The following is a 17,219-nucleotide window of genomic DNA, read 5'->3' on the forward strand; positions in this document are numbered from 1 at the left end:
TGGGCAAAATTGGTGTGAGACAAGGGGAATGAGGAGGACGATGATTGCCGTTGGAATTCGGTCACACACCCATGCTCTGAGACGCCCCAGCGAAATGCAGGGCAGTCAAGATGACATCATCGGCGTCATCTTAGGCTGAGGGCTTGTGTCACGTGATATCTTGTGCGAGCCTGTGCGAATGAAGAAGATCCGACATTTGTCTGTATGTATGGCTTTGAGGGGACAGTAGTAGTTAGTAGCGAGATGGGTTGAAAAAACTGCATGCAAAACCGTAAGAATCAATTAATCTCTTGATCGTTAAACTACCTGATTGGGAGTGATACTATCATCATAGTACTATCTAACGCGGCGGGGTATATCAGAGCACCTTGCTGGCGATAGCTCAGTAATCCTGGTGCTCACGTTAACAATTTGCTCTACACAAATCACCACCGGTCTCTCGATCAACAGATCGTGACAAAATAGTGCCCAGACCAAAGATCTCCATGCCCAACGCCTAGCTTCATTCGCAGAAGAGCTCAAAGGCTCACCATGCGGGAAAGCACACAAACAAACCTGATGCTTGGTGCCATCATCTCTGGGTATCAAGTGGTCGTAAAACTAGAAAATGATTATAATGTAGCGACTGTGGTGAAATGAATGATGCGTTTGATGAGGGAACTTCAAGTCCCTCCGTCTTGTGGCTTTTCCCAGGGTTTCTCGAGTGACCCAGTTCTGTCTATTCGCCAGTTGGTAGTACATTGCGTGTTCGCGCTGCTCCAGACGCGCCACCGCAGACTTTGGTATACAGTGGAGCAGTGAAGTAGTCAATAAGGTGAAGTGGTTCATAGCATGACTTTTGGTAGGGGTTTCAAACACCTAATCTTCAATGTCTGAATGGCTCGCATTCGAAGTAGTCTCTCCTCGATGGACCTTCTTGTGTCGGCGAAGATTGCTGACGACTGAGAAATGGCGGCCACATCCGTCGACGTCGCATGCGAATGGCTTTTCGCCTGTATGGCTGTACATGTGTGTTTGTAACGAACTTGGTCGTGTGAAGCGTTTATCACAGATTTTGCATTTATGTTTCTTCTGAGTGTTTGCCGACATCTTGGAAGAGAATTGTCCCATCATCGACTGTGGTGCTGGAGGTCCTAATGGTAGACCCATCATTTGATTAGGTCGCGGTAAAGTGCGCGATGCTGCCATCGACTCGTATCCAGCGTCCGATGCTGCCGAGCTATAGTCGGTTGCGCTGTCGCCGACTGAACCAACGGAGCTAGGGGCATAATATGGATAACCACGACCAGACTCGTTGGAAATAGATGACTGATTTGAGGCTGTTTGTGGAAACCCATATGCATCAGATGTGGGTCGCTGAGCGCGTGCCTCAAATATGTTGCGAGGTGTCAAATCTTGTAGATTGGAATGGCTAAGTGCGAGCATGCCTCGAGAAGCATCAAGCTCGCCGAAGCTTGCATGCGCAGCTCGCGAGTTATCCACCCTATAAAAGAGTTAGTGACATGTTCAAAAAAAGGCGGAAGGTGTGACAAAGCTTACGTATCAGATAACTTTCGATGTTGTTGCTGTTGCTGTTGCTGATGCTGATGTTGTTGTTGCTGGTGCATCGATTGTGCGTAATTCATGGAGGAATATGATGGTGCATATGAGGAAGTTGTGACCGAAGGAGCGGTGTAAGCCTGCTCACTATAGGTTGAGCGAGGAATGTCTTGAGGATAACTTAGTAAATCCGATGCAGAAAATCCGACGCTGGAGTAGCTGCTACCTTGAGCCAATGACCCTGTCACTGGGGGTAGCTGAGAGTATGGCATAGAAAGTGCAGATCGTGAACTATCTGTCTTGGACAACGCCGGAAATGATGAGCCAGAAGTGGCACTTTGGTGTTGCCACGGGTCGCTGAATTGCGGAGAGGTATGCATGGTGTTGGGATACATGTGATCGTAACCCATCCCCCCGTAATGTCGACCTTGATTGTCAATGACCATCGTCATGAGGGCGGTTGGTTGAAAAAAAGATAATCAATGTCAGGCTTGGAGTTGAACAAGAAGGGTTCAGATGTTGTTGTGATGCGATAGTCCCAGCTTCGCAACACAATTTAGATAGTTGGTAAATGTCGAAAGGTCCAGAAGATCTTGTGTGCCTGAGAATCTGATGTGGGATGATCGAACTCTCTCTCGAGGGATCAGCGAAGATTATGTACTCTGTAACGTATGTTGTGGAGGTGGTAACAGTAAATAAGGGTCCACTGTAGATCGATGCTGATCTTCTGCAGTTGTGGCGATAGCTTGAGTGCAATGCCCCCTTTCCAACTTTGATAGCGATAACTCTGCTACAGAGGATGCACAATTCTCAAACCAGTTCGGCGAACGGCAGATCGTCGCAGCAGATTGTTCAGACTTCCAACGGCGATTGCCAGTTGACGTGAAGTGAACCAAAGTGATGGTGAGGTTGTGAGAAATAACAACTACGTGTTATTCGGAAGTATGTTGATATATGTAAGTAAGCTTGGAGGAAGTGGTGTGCCTCCGAGCTTGTTGTTTCAAATAGTGGAATGCTGATGGGTACTTGGTCGTTGTGTTTAATGATGAGTTTCAAAAAAGCAGATCGATTCTATCAAGTCCAGCAGTGGGGAATGTGAAGGTAAATATCTATTGGAATACTCCAGAGGTACTGATGTCCTGGTTGTCTGTGCCGTTACGTCGGTGGATAGTTCTCCAGACCCTTTGAACCATTCGTGAGTGTTTGTGAATCTTGGACTGGCTTCAGTTACAATCAAAGCCCTTCCCTTCCCTTGACGCAGGGCAATTAGCTCGGGGTGGTGGTTGGGCAAGTGTTTACAGTGGAGAACAAGGCAGCTGTCTGAGTGGAGGAGTCAGTGTATGCCAGGCCGGAAAATGATGCACTTGTGGGAATCCCTTGAGGAATGACAGAAGAAAGTGACAGGGATGTGACTTTGGACGGTCAGAGCGTGAGCGTGAGAGTCTCAGTCGTCGGATGTTGTTAAGAACCCCGGTCCCTTTGGATGAGGCTTGGATCAAGTGTCAAGACAAGGGCCATCAAGGTCGACGTCCGGTCATGATAGCAATTGGACGCCACCGGCTTTTGGCATTGAAGCCTCCCTCAAACCCCCCAGTGGCCCCCCAATCTGATCATTAGTCCGCTAGAATCTAGCCTAGAGTTTTTAGTTTCCTAGGGCCGTAGTCCTAATCGGATGCTGAAGGCCCGCCTACCAAGTAGGTTCTGATTGCACAATCGTCGTTCCCCCTCCCCCTTGTACAAGTAGTTCCACCCTCCCACTACGGGCCTCCACCTTGGTGGATGTTTGCATCATTTTACACGACGGAGTTATTCGTTGCAGAACACCTTGACCTCGGTGGAGTCGAACTTCTGGGCATCAAGAACTCAGATCCCAGCTAGTTCCATTGCCTAGTTGCAGCCACCCCGTTGGCTTTAATGAGACTTTCCTCTGCCTGGTATAGTAGAAGGCGAAACGGGTTGACGCCCAGAGAGGTGATGATTGACACACTCCCCAATTGAGATCTCAGGGCATCTTCAAGTTGATATTCGAGTAGATACATACTACCTAGGTAGGTACCTCACACTTGGGCAGACACTAATTCGTTGTGAGTGGCAGATCAGTATGATGAATTTGTAGTGGAATTTGACAGGGTGTTCGAACACCGGACATGTCTGTCGCTGGAGCTCTGGACATGAAAGCTAGATTGATACTAACCCGCAAAACCGAACCAAGGAAAGCGGTGAGAATGTTGGCTGGAAATGGGTGGATTTCATTTACCAAATGCAAAGATATCTCAGGTTACAATTGCTATCATTTGGTACAGCTCTCGGCACATTCTCCCGAATTCAACCTTCTACCACTTTGATGTCTCTGAATGGTTGCCCTAAGAATCTAATGCTTGTACTTATCTCCAAGGTACTCTGTACTTCACGTAGCGCTTTGCACAATCCGGGCAATGCTGTCTTGTGTCTGGGTTTAGTATGTTTTTAATGACGAAAGCATATCTCGAGACAGCTTAAGATAATGGTATAGCCAACCAATTACATACCATCATCTCAGACCCTCCTTTACTAGGGGTTTAGACGTCTGTCGCTGGATGGATGTCAACTGCCAATGCCCAAGCTTGGATCACGCCGCTGACGGATGTGCCTCCTTCGCCGTGGAAACTCTCGCTTGACCTATTCGTACTCGTAGGGAATTAATCACATCCGGGGAGGGACCCTCCCATGATTCACTACTCCTTCGTACTGTGTAAGGCCAGGGCTATTCCGTATCTCTGAATCCCACCCTTTCCCCTTAGCGTTGACCGACACGATTTCTCATTCGCACCACGCTACGAGCACCGCCTAGTACTCGTAGATATCAATCAGACGAATCTTGGGCTTCCAATACCTCCTTCGTCTGACTCGTATCAACATTGCCGGTGCAAGCCAGACTGCACTAACGCACCAACTGCTGACCCGAACCACATTGCTCCACAACCATAAATCACCCGCTTAAGAGACTGCGAGTGAAGTTTCTTGTGCCGATTTCCGGTCGAATTGCCCCTCTTGCAGGGCATCGTACCCGTAAGGAGCACGCTCACGGTCTCACCTGGATGTGTAGATATTGCATTGCCGTCACAGATAGATTCTGCACGTTCATATAGACTCTCGATACTGGATCTGGCTGCACGAAATCCCGTTTGTGATCCATCGCAGATCTGCTCATCACCTGGGGAAAGCAAAGATTTGGTCCATGTGCGAAGCTTGAGACTCTTTGACTATGCTGATCTCCAGACTGGACAGACACTCTTGCTTTGGCTGTTCATGGGTCCAGTGTACCCAGCACAGCACGCCATAAGGGTTGATGATCGAAACCTTTGTTCAGAAAATTATACTTCCAGCCTACCTCAGTGGTTGCCACTCAAACCACCCAAACCACCTCCACAGTAGGAACATATCAGATAGGTCTACTACTACATTGCCATCCACCGCCGAACTGACACTAACACCTTCGTCCTGGGTTGGCCATCATTAAGCATTACGATCCCATTGGCTTTTACCTCAAGAAGGCTTTTGCCACAACCAGGTTCGCTAACTTCGAATACAATTACCTAGGTAGGTTCGTCCCCAGATCCCCCTCATCCACTCATTAAGCTGCATTTATGCCTGATTAACATTTGCCTGCTCAGCCTCCTTTCTCGAACACCTCAAACCTTCATCTGCCCTGCTTTGGACTCAGACCCTGCAGACGTTTGGGCGCAATATCTTCTTTTATGGAACATCGCCGACGCAGGGTCTCAAACACAAAAGCCGGTTAACCAGATCCTAGGGTTCAAATCATAGCCACTGAGAGTACCCTGCATTGTAAGGGTTTGCTAGGGGTAAGTCCGAGGCGCATCAAGCTTGATTATTGAACACCACGACTTAAGAACTGCCCAAGTACATGTAAACACGGCCAATATACTCTGTGTATGGTTCATGAGTCGCGAGTGGTGCCCCAGAACCATTGACATTCTCCGATATTGCAAGTTGCTACCGTACTACGAGTAGTACTTTGCTCGAGCCCCCTCCACAAAATTGGGAGAATTCACTCGCAAGCTGACTTAAAATCTCGTACGCAGGACTTGGGAGCAAGCAGTCACCACTTTGTGGGCCCAGTCTGAAACGCCCGCCCAAGTTCACTATCGGGTCATTTCCAGGGTTAAAGCTCAGTGGTACAGCTAATCTTGCGGGTGGCGTTTGCACCAAACGAATTACAAGCCCTGGTCGTAAACCCGCTTGCTGGGCAACACTGAGCCAGAGAAGAATCCACTGTGCCTTCCTCCCCGAGCCTTCAACGTCATACGAGATCCTGTGGTGTGCGGAAATTGTTTGTCATTGGCCTAAGATGATGTCGATCATCGCGGCTCGACGGACGGCGGTTGTCAAAAGCCATCATTCTAACTTCCCAAACAAATGACCCAATCTGCTCTTTCTTGATTTTTGATGGAAGGTCTGAGCGAGAAAGCTACTAGTATTAACTCGAACTGAAGGACGCCAGTGACATGAAAAGAACTACTCCGTACTGATACGATTGAACCCCAATTAATCAAACAATGTTGAAGAATGCGTCATCCTACTCGAACCACCTGAGTGACTGGAGAGCAAGCTGCTTGCCTGGTTGTGCATGGTAATCATCTCCAGCTGGCATTGCGCAAATCAAAGTCCTGTCTTCATCCTGCGAATGTGTCCTAGTGCCCAATGTCCACATATTATTTTGGATCCTTTTTGAGAATTCGCCTGAGTGCCAGAGGCGCCATTGGTGGCGTTTGTTTTGCGAATGCTAGCTTCTTCTAATCCTGCGACTTTTGTTCTCTTATTGTTCTTCGCTTGTTTGGCAGCCTACTTCGTAGGCTTCTTTTCAACATTGGCATCTTGGGAGCTTGAGGATTGTGATCTTTTAGCTGCATGTACTCCGTACAATTTCCTCGTCAACGCCGCTAAGCCGGAACTCAATTACCTAGCTGAAGACGATACCCTCTCCGGCTATGACCCCGCCTACCTAACCAATATCACGTCTACTTCGTAGTTCGTAATAGAACTATACCCATTCCGACACACAAGGTTTCTCGGCGTCCCTCGATAGAGCCCTTCCCTAACCTTATCTCATTCTCCAAGCTCTCCGAAAGGGTCTCCAAGACTGGCGTTGGGCTGTCTAAACTTCAAAATGCACAAACTCTCTCTCGACGCTGGACAACAGATTTCGCACATGATATATTCAGATGCAACGGCATAATGTAACCCACCTTGGCAGTGACAGGTCATACTCACAGTATTCGCTCGTGCAGCTTTTTGACATCCAGTTCCGTGCTCGTTCCCAACCACGACCGCAAAGACGGTGTCCACAGTTCTACAGGCGCAGATGAGATTACGGAGTAGAAAGGACCCCAGCCGTCTCGCCGTCGCACTGGTGAGCTAAGACCCAAAAGTCACTGTCATGGGGCTTAGCCTACATTCTGAAACGCGACGATCATTGCAGATCCAGGAACGCCACAACACCAGAACCCTCAAAAAAATCAGAAAATCGTAGTAGCGGAAATGTCAGATAATTCCTTTGGGGAAAATGAATCCATAAACAGTCTAGAGAGGACTCGAACGACAACAAATCAGTGGACTTGAACCACTAACGTCCATCTGCAGCGCACAGCAAGACCCTGCTTAGACCGCAGCGAGAGGTCTAACGAACCTCTTCAATCTTTCAAATTTCGGAACGACGCGACATCACAGTGGACCAACCGAGACTTGTGCAGAAAGAACCTTGACTGCAACGGGCAATAGCCAGGGTGGAAGGACGAGACGTGCGAGTACCCCATAGACAGTAGGAGACCGTGGAGTTGACAACGGTCGTTCCTTCGTAGCTTAGCCAGGAAACTAAAAGGACATTTCTCTCTTCCCCCATTCACTCGATGCACCCAACCTAATTGAGCAATCCGAACAATAAGAACAAGGATCTCGACAGAAACGAAAAATTAAAAAAAATCTCCGAAAACCCACCTCCCTGACCTACCTCCGTAGCGACCGAATTCGGCAGGCGGAAGGGCAGGGTACACGATGAGATGGGAGATTGCGAAGTGGCTTCCGACCCCACGGTCCAATGTCGATGTGCGTGCAAAAGAGGGCACACCCACTGCACTGCAAGGCTAGCCGCTAGAAATCTGACTACACCGACCGAGCGGGAATGAGGGGGGAAGAGGAGAGGAGAGGAAGGACAGACAGAGCCTTGCTGCCAGTTTTAATACAGTAGATCTGCACACACTACGAAGTATGCGCCGTAACATAACATGACGAATTATATCCCGGAATCCTCGCCAGGCTCCCTCCCTTGCACGGGCTGGGGGGTGACCAGGACGCTCGAAGCGGTAAGCAGCTGCTGCCGCCGACTCGAATGGGGACGGCACGGCGCCAAAGGGAGTCAAGTCAAGTGAGAGAAGCGGAACGCAAGGACTGATTCTACATTTCTTGCTGCAGATACTCGTAGATAGATCATCGATCTGCTTTCCCAACTGCTACCGTTTGTTCTGTCGAGCACGGACCCGCTCCTCCCTCCCCTGGGCCTGGCGGCATGCATGCATACATGCAGGTCATGATTGATTTTTGATTTTTTTTTTCATCTGGTGATCTGGTCAGCAGCCGCAGGAGACAGATGCACACCGATCGTCGATGTGGCTAGACTAGTAGTAAGTAGGGGTTGGGATGCGGATGTGGATACAGTAGTCAACAGTCACGATGCTGGGCCTGATTTGAACGTTGAGAGTGTTGAGGCAGGCACGTCTAGATGGCTCGAATGTACGTAAAATACTATTCTTCATCCTTGCCCGTACATGGTCCGAGAGAGGGAGAGAGAGAGGTGATTGAAGATTGTTGTTGAACCCCCGTGGTACCCACTGCAAACAATGTTCATGTTTATTAGTGCCAGGAGAAATCACTTGTGCCTGTCGATCTGAAGACGATGCCCCCTCTAGTCTTGTCAGGCCTGCCTCTGAGAATCTCACCTCCATTCCGCACAGAGAAGACCAGGAGTGGGCGGTTGATCCGGGGGGGTGAATTGACGTTGCAATAGACTCGTGGAGCGAGGGCCGATCAACGGGCTCAGAATTCTGCTCTGCTCTGCTCATCGATTCAGTATTTGGGCGAGATGATCAGATCAATCATGAAGATGGAGAAGCGTTGATCAAACGGCTTGAGACGGGGCACGTTCGTTGTTGATCGATGATCTCTCTGTACATCACTGCATCCCGCACGGGTGCATCCGATCGATCCGAAAATATGAGAAAACGGTTGAAAGGTCAGTGAGGAAAGCCTGAGGCAGGAATTTTGGCCATTCACAAACGGGGGGATAGTTTATCTCTCCTGGGTGCAGTGATGATCTCTGGGGCTGCATGAACAAAACTCGCTCCCTCGTCCACAACTTACTCGTCCTATAGAATGCTACCCGTGAAAAAATCCTGGGACGGAAAATATATCCAGAGTGCTTGTGCCACTGAGGCAGACTCCCAAACTCCAAATGACCGCTCATGTCTATGATTCCATTCTTCGTATGTGTCCAATAGAACTGATCAAGTCTTAATGGATTCTCTTCAGCTTCTCGGTTTGGAAGACTAGTCTGTCGTCGAATCGGTCGCTCTGATTTCCACGTTAGTAAGTGCAGCCGTAAGGGACCAAATGGATCAGTGGTACTTACCTTTTCGGCAATTCGTTGAATGAGCTTGTTCTGTTGTTCGACTTCTTCTCCTGTGGCTCTGGCCAGCAGGTTGAGACGCTTAGCCGCACCACTCAAGTCGTCCAGATTGCGGTCGATCTCATTCTCCATACCCTCATCCTCAGAATCCGCCTCGAACTGGTATTTGGCTCGCTCAGCGAGGCTGGTCTTGGCCTTTGGACCGTTCGACGCCTCGTCGATGCCCTTAAAATTCTGGTTCATCCGTTGTGTTGACTTGAAGGCTTGATCTCGGGTGGCTTCACGGAGCTCACGTTCTTGGTGATGGCGCTCCATGATGGCCTCATCACGTTGAGCACGCCGATCTTTGGATGTAAATGGGTTGTTGACGTGCACAGCGAACATGCTCCTGTTGAGGGTTTTGAGTTCTTTCGTCTTGTCTTCCGAAACGTTGATGTGGTTGTTTCCAATATCAAGATTTCGGTCGGTATTATGCATTCGCTCGCCTTGAGCACCAAGTCTGGCCAACGTGTTCCGGCCCATCTCTTCCGCCTGTGCAGCGATGCGGAGTGCGTTGCGTGTTGATGCAACGTCCTGTTGCTTCATGAATCTGATTTCTTGCTTGGTTGCTGCAATATCTTCTTCCTCTTCTTCTTCGGCGGTCAGTTGCCGGTCGCCATATGCCCCATAGCTTCTATCTCCTCCGGCATTATTTTCTGGGTTATACTGATAATCAGGAGGACCTCCAGCAGGATTTTGTGGCTTCTGCTGCTGCACCCGCTCACGAGCTCCACCAAACAATTCGTCTCGATTGCTGTCTTGGTCGTACTGGCTGGGTCCAAGTCCACCATAACCACCTTGCCGTGGTGCTCCACCGGCCTGCTGACCGCTTGCGTATGGATTCCCTCCGCCTCCTCCTCCATACCCATTCTGGTTACCGAATTTCTCTGAAGAATAACCTCCCCCTTGACCGCCACCGTAACCTCCTTGATTGCCCCCGTAGCCGCCTTGACCGCCTTGTGAAGAGCCATATTTATTATCACTGCCATAAGTATCTGGTGCACCTCCGGCATATGGGTTTCCGCCGCCGCCACCGCCTGGTCTCTGCTGGCCGGGCGCTGGAAGGCCACCACCATAGTTACCCTGCTGCCGTCGAGGGTCGGAGGCCTGTTGGAAGCCTCCAGCTTGGGGTGGGACGATTCCAGCGTTCATTTTAGCCTTTGTATAGGCATCTGGAGGGATAGCGGCTTGTGCATATGGATTTTGGGATGGAGAGGCAGGAGACTTGTTCTTTGAGGATCGGGAGCCGAACAGCGCACTTCTGCTGGAGTCATTGTCATCGTCGTCGCCCTTCTTGAAGCCGAATCTACCCATTTTGGTGCTTTTTTCCGAACGATATGAGATAAAGATGTGTAGAGTCGGAGTGAGGACTCTTCTACAAAATAAGAATACGGCTGAGGCAGCAGAGCTCCTTTGGGACTTCAGGAGTTTTATGGAAGGATGTCAAGCTGAAACGCGGAGGCCGTGGCTGAGTGTCAGTGGGCGGTGTTTGGTTTTGGCTGCGTTAGGTGGCGGGGCGGTTGGCGTTAGGCACGGAATCTCTGACAGTCGAGGCCCGAGAGGCCCGGAGTCACCAAGAGGGTTCGCCAGACGTCACGTGACTTAGGCACCGCTCATTCCAGAGTGGGACATCGGATCTTGGCAAGTTTGTCACCAAATCAACTTCATCCAAACCTCGTGTTGGGATGCATGCTCTCGTGTCTCGATTCTCAGACTAGGTCCAGCTGATATTCGGTCTCTATCTTGGAATGTGAAAGTGGAAGAATTCGGTCAAGGACAAGGGCCATGGCCCCAAACATAGACAAAGAAGCAGAGCATATCCGGAACAAGGCAAAGAAGGAGTTGCTTGGGTTACTCGAAGGCGTGAGTAAGGCAAATAGCGTGATGCTTCTCACTTCCTTGATGCTGAACATCTGAACAGGTCCGCGGCAAAAAGAATCTTGTCATCGGTAGAGACCTAACCGGTCCTTTGGGATTGTTTGTCCAATTCTCTACCCTCAAGGAGTACGGTGTAGACAAGGTCTTCGAGCTCGAAAATGGCAACACCGATTCTTCACAGCGAAATATTGTCTATTTGGTCCATGGGGAAAAGGCCAGTCTCGTTCAGAATGTAGCAGGTAAGACATGAGCAGTTTTCTGTGGCCATAGACGGGACTTCAAAGAGATTGCGAAGATGACCTTTCTTCCACTCTTCGCTATCAGTCTAGTTCCCAACAGCAAATTCAAAACAGCACGATGTCGTACCTTTCCTACTCTCCCCATCCATCACGGAGAAGAGTTCTCACTGCGGATGCTGACATCTCTGTATTCTAGAACAGATCAAGAAGCTTCAGAGAAATGGCTCGGTTGAGCACGAGATCTCGATCTTCTGGGTACCCAGGAGGACCTTGGTTTCTAACAAAATCCTAGAAGCCGAGGGTGTGCTTGGAGATGTCAATATTTCGGAGCTTCCATTGTTCTTCCTGCCTTTGGAAGATGACATGCTCTCCCTGGAATTGGATGGTGCTTTCAGTGATTTGTATCTGGTAAGTTTCGGCAAGGTCAAAACCACTAGTGAATCCCAGTCTAACTGCCTTCAAGAAACATGATCCCTCTCCATTATATCTTGCGTCAAAGGCACTCATGCAGATTCAACAAAGGCATGGTCTATTTCCAAGGATTCTCGGGAAGGGCGACAACGCGCGAAAACTCGCCAACCTTCTTCTGCGGGCACGCAAAGAACTTGATGCTGACGAGGCAGCCACCCAGTACACTAGCATGCCGAGTACAACTATCGAGCAGTTGATTGTCATTGATCGTGATGTTGACTTCGCTACGCCTATGCTTACACAATTGACGTACGAAGGCTTGATTGATGAATTCATCGGAGTAAAACATAACCGTGCAGAGATTGATTCGTCCATTGTAGGAGCTGCTCCTCAACAGCGTCCACAAACAGGGGGTTCTTCTGCTGCATCACCTCCACCGACTGTTCGCCAGGGATTGAAACGGAAGATTCAGCTTGATTCATCCGACAGCCTCTTCGCTGAACTGCGCTCCTCCAATTTTGCGCTTATTGGCCCGACCTTGAACAAGATAGCTCGGCGCCTGGAGTCAGATTATGAAGGTCGCCACAGTGCGAGAGGCATCAATGAACTTCGAGACTTTGTCAACAAACTACCAGGATATCAACAAGAGCACCAATCTTTAGCTGTCCACACCAATCTCGCTGATGACATGACAAAGCATACACGATCCGATTCTTTCACAAGGGAGCTCGAGGTGCAACAAAACATTGCTGCGGGAACAGATCCCATCTACCAACATGATACAATCGAAGAACTCATGTCACGCGATGTTCCGTTGAGCACTGTACTTCGTCTGCTGTGTCTTGAATCGACAATAGCTGGAGGTCTTCGACCCAAAGATCTCGATTCCTTCCGCCGGCAGATATTGCATGCTTATGGCTACCAACATCTGTTGACTTTGGACGCGCTCGACAAAATGGAGCTACTGCAGCCTCGATCTTCTGCTTCTGCATTACTACTTCCTGTGGGTGGTGCCTCTTCCCAGTCTGAGAAAGGGACAAAGACGAATTATGCCTACCTGCGCAAAGAGCTGCGACTTATCATTGACGAATACAATGAAGATAGCCCAGAAGACATTGCTTATGTGTATTCTGGATATGCACCCCTCAGCATCAGAATCGTCCAGTGCGTCCTACAAAAGCAATATCTCCAATCTCTACACAAATCGCCGCTACCACTCACGCCCACTAGTACTGGTTGGACCGGTTTCGAAGACATCCTAAAATCGGCCAAAGGCCCCACGTTCAACCTCGTCCAGAAACCTACGGATGAAAAAGCTGCAAAGGCAAGAGCGGCACTTTCGGGTGCGGCTGGATGGAAGACAGTGTTTGTCATGTTTGTTGGTGGCATCACTTTCACCGAGGTTGCGGCTCTCAGGTTCATAGCTAAGAAGATTGCCGAATCTGGGCAGCGGAAGAAGATCGTCATCTGCACTACGGGGGTAATCTCTGGAAGAAGTATCATGGAAAGTGTGATTGAGAAGTCAAACTTGGGATCCGGTCTCGCTTCCGGCTCAACGTAGCTCTTTGGTCAAAGACAGGCCCTCATTAGTATCGTGAAACATTACTACATAGCTAGATCTTGGAAGCAGGTGATTGCGGTGGGATAATGCTGAAATCAGCCTTGACACCAAGATGATCAGTGGCATAGCCACCATCAAGACCTTCTTCTTTGATCAGCTTTTCTTTTACGGCTTCGTCTTCAACCTCAACACCAAGCCCGAACCTTTCGAAATTTTCCAGCTTCAAATCCCCAACAAAGTATAACTTATCCATCCTGCTACATCCAAACATATTCCTCAGCTTGACCTGAGCCATCTGACCCCAGGTATGGCCGTCGTCGCTGTCTTCCTTTCCGCCCTGTACAAGGTAGGCATCCTGAAGTTTGTTGTCCGAGTGGAGATTTCGATCAAATGGTTGAATGGCGTTCAAGTCGCCTCCCAATATACTGCCGCTCACTGCAGGATCATGCATATGCTGCGCTGCGGTCGCAAGTTGATGTGGCCGAAGGGGGGGATCGGCTACCAGAGACTCGAGATGAGTATTGCAGATGCGGATGGTCTGGCCATTGCCGACATCGATATCGACAAAAAGACCATCTCGCTCCATCTGGGTTTTCTCGTAGTGTACTCGGAAGACGGAATTGATGGGTAAGGCTTGTGGGACCAATGTTACTGTTCCATAGTGTCCGCTCTCCCAGTGCGTATTGTCGACATCAGTAATGTTGTACCCCGTCGTCACCCATGGTTGAGCTTTAATCAATTCTAAGTCTGAATCCAGCATCTCTTGCAGCATGATGATGGTTGGAGTTGAATTGGCTTTGACATGTGATTCCAGGTGCTTTAATGCGACAGTCATTCTCTCGTTCGCGAACGGAAGCATGAAATCAATATTCCATGACATTATCGACAATTTCGCAACCGGCTGTGATGTCTGCGTTTTGAAATCTGAAACTTCTCGCCATAGCTTCTCTGTGGCCGAGTACGAGTAGTATGGCTGTGAGTAGCGTTCTTGTCTCTTCCAAGGGTGCGAGGACTTCTTCTTTGACTCAATGAGCTGAATGATCTGTAGTAATTTGGGATCCATCCTAGGTGCCGACCTGGCTACTGTACAATATATGTTCCTTGATGACCAATATGATGCGCCAGTAGGAAACAAGTGAGAAGCAGAGCGTATAGACATACGAGTAAGACTGAGAACGTCAAGCGCATCTCGCATCTGACCGAGGGAAAGGCGGACCAATGTTGTGCCAGCCTCGGAACCCCTCGCAAGGCTCGCAAGCATGAACAACGGGAATTCGCTTAGGTAAGCTGGAGCCACTTTACGCGTCGACGCGTCGGGCTCCCTGCGGACGTCATTGACTTTTCTAAAACGCAGTGCACCCTGTATCATCAACCAAGGTCCTTTGTTCACAGAGAATCAATCGAGAAACATGGCTCGTGGCCCGGTTCCAATCGAACAATCCGAGTTTGAGAAACAACGGCTCGCGAACATCGCCGAACGAGATGCACTGCTCAAAAAGTTGACACAAGAAGCTGCCGCCTCTGGGCTGTACTCGAAGCCAGCTAATGGTGGACCTCAAAATGGCACGAAAAGAGCCGCAAAATCGAAGCAGCCACTGGCGAAGCGTGTCAAGAAAGAGCTTGATGTTGCCCCTCGGCGGACTTCGAGTCGGTTAGCAGGCATACAAGCGGACAGTGAGGTTGCGAAAGAGAAAGCCGAGAAAGAATACGAGCAAGCGAAACAAGTGGAGAGGGAGAAGAGACAGAGAGTTACTAGCGACCTGAACTTCGCCAACGGCGGGACAAACGGTCTCTTCGGGACAGACGTCATCCTCAAAGGTGTCGCAAAACCTTACGAGCGGACGTTCGATGACACGGATGTCAAAAAGACGACCGACAAGGATCTCAAGAAACTCCGTGAAAGGATGTCCTCGCTAGAAATCTGGGATGCGTGGGATCCCAGTCGAATCAAGATCACACCTGAACGGATTTACTCTATGGCCTTCCATCCCACCGCAACAAAACCAATCGTCTTTGCTGCGGATAAAATGGGGAACCTAGGGATTGTGGATGCATCACAGAGACCGTCTAAGGCTGTCAAGCAAGAAGAAGCAGACGAGGATGAAGACGATCCCGGTCCTGATATCACCACGATTAAACCACATACCCGGACTATTTCCTCCATGCACACTCATTCGTCAAAGCCAGAAACGCTCTATACGGCGTCCTACGACTCATCCATTCGGGCAACGGACCTACAGAAAGGTGTCGCGGTTGAGGTCTACGGTCCGACATCAAGAGAAGAAGATGAGCCGGTCTCGGGCATCGACATGGCAGCCACAGACCCTAACACCCTGTATTTCACAACCCTGAATGGCGGGTTCGGAAAGTACGACACCCGCCAAGCGCCTTCGACGGTCGAGGTCTACCAACTCTCCGAGAAGAAGATCGGAGGCTTTTCATTAAACCCAGCGGCGCCGCATTATCTAGCAACCGCGTCTCTGGACCGCTTCATGCGATTGTGGGATTTGAGGAAGATGACAAAAAAGCTTCCAACACTGGTTGGAGAGCACGAGTCACGGTTGAGCGTAAGTCATGCAGCCTTCAATACTGCGGGCCAGGTTGCTACCACGAGTTATGATGATACAATCAAGATACACTCGTTTGGAGCACGTGGCAAGGCTGGAACAGATGCCCTCGAGAGCATGAATACCTGGAAATCCGGTACGACGCTCGAGGACGATGTCATGAAGCCCGAGACTGTGGTTAGGCATAACAACCAGACGTAAGTAGAGTGGTCCTCCTCAACTCCCTTTCCGGCCTGAAAACTTTTGGATACTAACCATCAATGTTGAACATAGCGGTCGATGGGTTACAATTCTTCGTCCCCTTTGGCAGCGGTATCCATCAGACGGCATTCAGAAATTTGTGGTCGGTAACATGAACAGGTACGTCGCCAGCTCATAGATGTTATATTCTTCTCTGCTCCCATTGGTTTCATCACGACTGACAATATCTCCTCCTAATCTCCAGGTTTGTCGACATCTACAGTGCTGATGGCACCCAACTAGCACAGCTAGGTGGTGATGGCATTACTGCCGTCCCTGCCGTAGCCGTCTTTCACCCATCCAAGGACTGGGTCGCGGCTGGCACTGCCTCCGGCAAATTGTGTCTATGGATGTGACAAAGACATTTTAGATAACGTAGGCTCTCGAGACTGCTCGCAATAATGTGGATTATTGTCTTCATCGAACTGCCCATATATACTTTACAATATTTGCGTAGTAGATCTGAGACACGCGTTCGAGTGCCCCGTGTGCCAGACGAATCGAAGAATGAACTCGATTCATAAAAATAACCACATCGCAAAGCATTATCCAATACTGCGTTGTGGGATCTTCAAGTTGTCAACCGCTGACCGAGCAGCCCTCGCAGTTTTTCCTTGGCAGCTGAAAGGTTTCCAACGTACCTCGCTAGCTAGCGAGGCTAGATGATCTCCTTGGCATGGGCTCGACAAACAATGGAGTCCGTGTCAGGACCTTGCGAAGCGGCGCTGCATGATTTTGATCAGAACTTGGCTCAGCAAAAGCTGTTCCTCGATCAGGCTGAACAGTAGCATTACATGCTCATCTACACCAAAACCGTCCAGTTGCCTCAGGCACACTGCCAGTGATCGCCAATGACAAGCCGTGTTCGATGCTTGCTTTTCGAAGAGCTATAGCCACATCGCTGTGCTTATGATTGGCCAACAACCCCAATTAAACGCCACCCATTGTCGCCCACCGCATCTAACAGACAGCTGATTCGTATCTGAGATCCAGCAAGTCCAATCTAGATTCGAAATGCGAATCAGCTGCTTGTGGGGCGAGTGGTAAGTGGGCAAAGAAACCTG

At 49.5% G+C, this 17,219-nt stretch overlaps 4 protein-coding genes across 4 annotated transcripts; 1 reads left to right on the forward strand and 3 right to left on the reverse strand.

Moving 5' to 3' along the window:
- Window positions 1-858: 858 nt before the first annotated feature.
- LTR84_004565 (uncharacterized protein) lies at window positions 859-1,991 on the reverse strand (the record flags this gene model as incomplete). Its single annotated transcript, XM_064848140.1, has 2 exons — window positions 859-1,483; window positions 1,540-1,991. The coding sequence occupies 2 exons, from the start codon at window positions 1,989-1,991 to the stop codon at window positions 859-861; spliced, it is 1,077 nt and encodes a 358-aa protein (XP_064710764.1).
- A 7,114-nt stretch (window positions 1,992-9,105) lies between these two features.
- On the reverse strand, window positions 9,106-10,573 carry LTR84_004566 (uncharacterized protein; the record flags this gene model as incomplete). The annotated part of the gene is made up of 2 exons (XM_064848141.1): window positions 9,106-9,165; window positions 9,224-10,573. The coding sequence occupies 2 exons, from the start codon at window positions 10,571-10,573 to the stop codon at window positions 9,106-9,108; spliced, it is 1,410 nt and encodes a 469-aa protein (XP_064710765.1).
- A 2,827-nt stretch (window positions 10,574-13,400) lies between these two features.
- On the reverse strand, window positions 13,401-14,411 carry LTR84_004567 (uncharacterized protein; the record flags this gene model as incomplete). The annotated part of the gene is made up of 1 exon (XM_064848142.1): window positions 13,401-14,411. One exon carries the CDS (start codon window positions 14,409-14,411, stop codon window positions 13,401-13,403), a length of 1,011 nt encoding a protein of 336 aa, XP_064710766.1.
- A 346-nt stretch (window positions 14,412-14,757) lies between these two features.
- Window positions 14,758-16,511, forward strand: LTR84_004568 (uncharacterized protein; the record flags this gene model as incomplete). Its single annotated transcript, XM_064848143.1, has 3 exons — window positions 14,758-16,112; window positions 16,189-16,275; window positions 16,361-16,511. The coding sequence occupies 3 exons, from the start codon at window positions 14,758-14,760 to the stop codon at window positions 16,509-16,511; spliced, it is 1,593 nt and encodes a 530-aa protein (XP_064710767.1).
- Window positions 16,512-17,219: the final 708 nt, after the last annotated feature.

This window comes from Exophiala bonariae (genome assembly GCF_035927105.1).
Source record: "Exophiala bonariae strain CCFEE 5792 chromosome Unknown scaffold_2, whole genome shotgun sequence".
NCBI lineage: Eukaryota > Fungi > Ascomycota > Eurotiomycetes > Chaetothyriales > Herpotrichiellaceae > Exophiala > Exophiala bonariae.